This window comes from Lupinus angustifolius, chromosome LG13 (genome assembly GCF_001865875.1).
Source record: "Lupinus angustifolius cultivar Tanjil chromosome LG13, LupAngTanjil_v1.0, whole genome shotgun sequence".
Lineage (NCBI taxonomy): Eukaryota > Viridiplantae > Streptophyta > Magnoliopsida > Fabales > Fabaceae > Lupinus > Lupinus angustifolius.
In genome coordinates, this window is record NC_032021.1 from 5,904,381 (window position 1) to 5,907,922 (window position 3,542).

At 27.3% G+C, this 3,542-nt stretch overlaps 1 protein-coding gene across 1 annotated transcript; it reads left to right on the plus strand.

Annotated features, from left to right (window-relative positions):
• Positions 234 to 1,255, plus strand: LOC109325774 (MLP-like protein 43). Its single transcript, XM_019558326.1, has 2 exons — positions 234 to 487; positions 971 to 1,255. Exons 1-2 carry the CDS (start codon positions 304 to 306, stop codon positions 1,243 to 1,245), a joined length of 459 nt encoding a protein of 152 aa, XP_019413871.1. The 5' UTR covers positions 234 to 303; the 3' UTR covers positions 1,246 to 1,255.

Here is a 3,542-nt window from a genome sequence, read left to right on the forward strand (position 1 = left end):
AATAAATTTACAATATTTCTTTTACATATTTTATAGTTAATTATTATTATTTTGGATTAATATGTTATTATATAACTTTGATACTTATATATGTTTCAATTTTATTGTTACTTAATAAATTTTAACAAAATTTTTAATTAAATAAAAATACAACCCAGTACTTTAGATCTAGATTCATCAGCCACATTGAGTAATATTTTTTCTATTTAAAGGCCGAAGTATCCATCATACTCATAGCCTTCAGAATTCCCCTCCTTATTCATTACACTTGCTAGTTCATATTTTGTATTTGGTTACCGAGACATGTCTCTCACAGGTAAAATTACTACTGAATTTGGCATTCTCTCACCTGCTACAAAGTTCTTCCACTTCTTTGCAAAACAAATTCACGATCTTCAAAATGTCACTGATCAAGTGCATCATGGAAAGGTGCATGAAGGTGACTGGCATACTGTTGGTTCAGTTAGAGAATGGAGTTATATCATAGGTAATTAAATTTCTAAATTACCTTCTTTTAATCGATAAATGTTAGTATGTTAATATTTTGTTATTGTGGATGAGATTTGAACTCATAACCTCCTTCACTTTATTCCTTAAAAAAAGACTAATGATTTCTTAAAAAAGACTAATGATACAATACAATAAATAACCTTTGGTATTTAGAGGAAAACCTCCTCTTAAGATGATATAAAAATCATACTATTTTGTTTATTTTCCATCATCTTTGTTTTCTACAATACGAGAATTCCAAAAAAATATTTTTGGAAGTGTATCATATACTTCCAGAAAACAGATGTTGCTGAATGAGAAAATGAATGGTGTTAAAGAAACAACCTTAGTATTGATCATAATTGCGTGTGAATTTCCATGCCAATATTTGATGTCGAATTATGATCATACATTCTTTAGTGATCATACCAACATTTTATTATCATGTGATCTTAATTTTTGTTTACTTGTGAAACCAAAGATGGTAAGGTTACAAAAGCTAAGGAAAACTTTGAAGTTGTTGATGAAGAGAACAATAAAATTGTAATAAACGCCTTCGATGGAGATATTGCTAAGGAGTACAAGCTCTTCAAAGCTACTTTACAATTGAATGATGATAAGGACAATGGTGGTGCTATTGTTAAATGGACTGTTGATTATGAAAAGATCAATAGGGATATTGCACCTCCATATGGCTACTTGGACTACTTCACCAAGGTTACTGAAGATACTGATGCTCATCTTCTCAAGCCTTAGTGCCAAAAAATAATGTGATTAATAAATAAAGAGGAGTTGATTTGGTTTGGGGGTGTTCTTATCTAAATAATAAGTATGAACTTTGATTTGAATAATTGTGTGTTTGTTCCTTATATTGATATGTCCTTCGTATTGAGTGTAATCTGCTCACTGTGAAATGAATAAATGAATGTTCGTGGTTAATATTATTATATATTTATGTTCTTATAAACGTATCTCAAAAATGCAATTTCATTGACTTATTGCACCAAATAAAAGTGGGAACAATAAATCCTTCCAATTATAAAAAAAAATGCCACTACAATGGTCCTTCCAATGGATTCTTTGGTGGCACTTTAAAATCCATGAGTGAATTAGTTTTATACTTCTTATCGAAAATTTAAATTTTTTAAGACTTATTTGGTATTTTTTTTTTAAGAATGATGACTCTTAGATGACCAATTTTATATTTTACTTTAATTTGTATAAAATAAATAATAGACAATGAACACTTCAATATATATCTTTAATGTTTATTATATATGACTTGATTAATCTCTAGGATATGTAGCATTGTAGTGAGAGAGTCTACGTTCTAATAGACAACACATTGAGAACATACATTTTGCCTAAAAATATATTTAAGTTAGAAGTATAATACTTAATTATTTTTTTGACAAATCATAAGAAATTGTATACTTTTTAGATTAGAAGATGCTCTTGCCAATATACTTGCCGACTATTTTCCATTTCTCATTTCTTATTCCCCACCTCTTAGGAGACTTTTAATGAAAGAGACTTTTAATGAGTCCCCTTAAGCCAAAATAATAATAATAAAGACAAAACTTAGTAGTATTTCACAAGTGTTTATGGTGTTATTCTTCAACAAGAAGAGAATATGTTTGAAATGGAGAAACATACTATTTTCATTAGTAGAGTTATGGCTATTTTACTCCCATCCGAATACACATTAATAATTATACTATTAATATAGAGCATTGCAATAACTTTTGTGCCTATCATTATTTAATCCACAAAAAATTAGAAAACACAATTTAGTCCCCATAGAACATCTCTATGATACATGCTACTCCCTCCATTAGTTGGTCTCCGTTTAAGTTAACTAAAATTCACACATGTACCGTTAAGTGTCCACTTTTGTAAAACTGTTGACCTGAAACGATGTTATACTTTTGAAATAAATAAAAAAATTCTCTAGCAGCTGATCTGTGCAATATTGCAATTATATGATTTTATTGAACAATAAAACGGGTATTGAATCCATGATTATTTGAAATACTTCTTAATTATCTCTACTTAACTGCACTAAACATTTAGAGATTAAAGGAAAAGTTAAAACTTATAATATTAGAAGCATAAGATGAAGATAAGAAAATTATTAGGATTTAGGTTATCTTGTTGACCCGTATGAATACTAACTAGCTAGGGGACAAAATTATCAACAATTCATCATAATCTAAATAAATTAAATTTACACATTTAAGTTATTGTATTTAAAATGATACAATTCAATGGAAAATTCAAATAATCGATTAATTTAAATTTATCGATTATACTCAATGGATATCCACTTAAAAGGATATTCAATCCATTCAAAAAATAAAGAAAGATTAGAGAATACGTAGGAATAAAGAAACTAAAAATGTTTAAAAAAAGTTTTTCAAATCAATATTTTTTTTTGGAAAAACTTATTTTCTTGGGTAAGAGCTTTTGGAAATTATTTTTTTGAAAAAAAGTGCTATTGGAAATATTTTTTGAAAAAATGATTTTGGAAAAGTTTTATTTTAGAAAAACTGTTTTTTGAGATAGTAATTTTGAAAGAATTTTTTTTTTGTGAAAAACTGACTTTTGGAAAATAATTGTATAAAATTTGTTTTTCAAAAAAACAATTTCTGTGAAAAAGTGTTTTTTTGAAACAATATTTTTTTTATAAAGTAATTTTAATAATAGCTTTCTTGAAATGGTGATTTTTGAAAAAAAAAATATTTATTTTAAGAGTGACTTAGGTTGTAATTTAAATAAAAAATTAAAATGATGAAATGAATAAATTATATTAGATCGGTGGATAGCTTTTCATCAGCGAGATCCTAATCCAAATGTACCCATTCATGAATGTGCTACTTGTAATCCTCATTAATTGCACTCCTCTACCAAGATGTAAGCTATGATGGTGTATTACTCAATAGTATTTGGAGCCCTTTTTGGTGTTTACCGGATGAACCCTTGAGAAATAAATAAGTTATAACTAGTCATACCAACTTTTTTTTTGAGAGTATCGTCCTAGTTATACATCTTGG

Bases quoted from the DNA above. Each gene is read 5' to 3' on its own strand.
- LOC109325774 (XM_019558326.1), top strand. From the start codon at position 304: ATGTCTCTCACAGGTAAAATTACTACTGAATTTGGCATTCTCTCACCT. The intron at 488-970 runs GTAATTAAATTT...GTGAAACCAAAG, and splicing joins AGAATGGAGTTATATCATAG to ATGGTAAGGTTACAAAAGCT.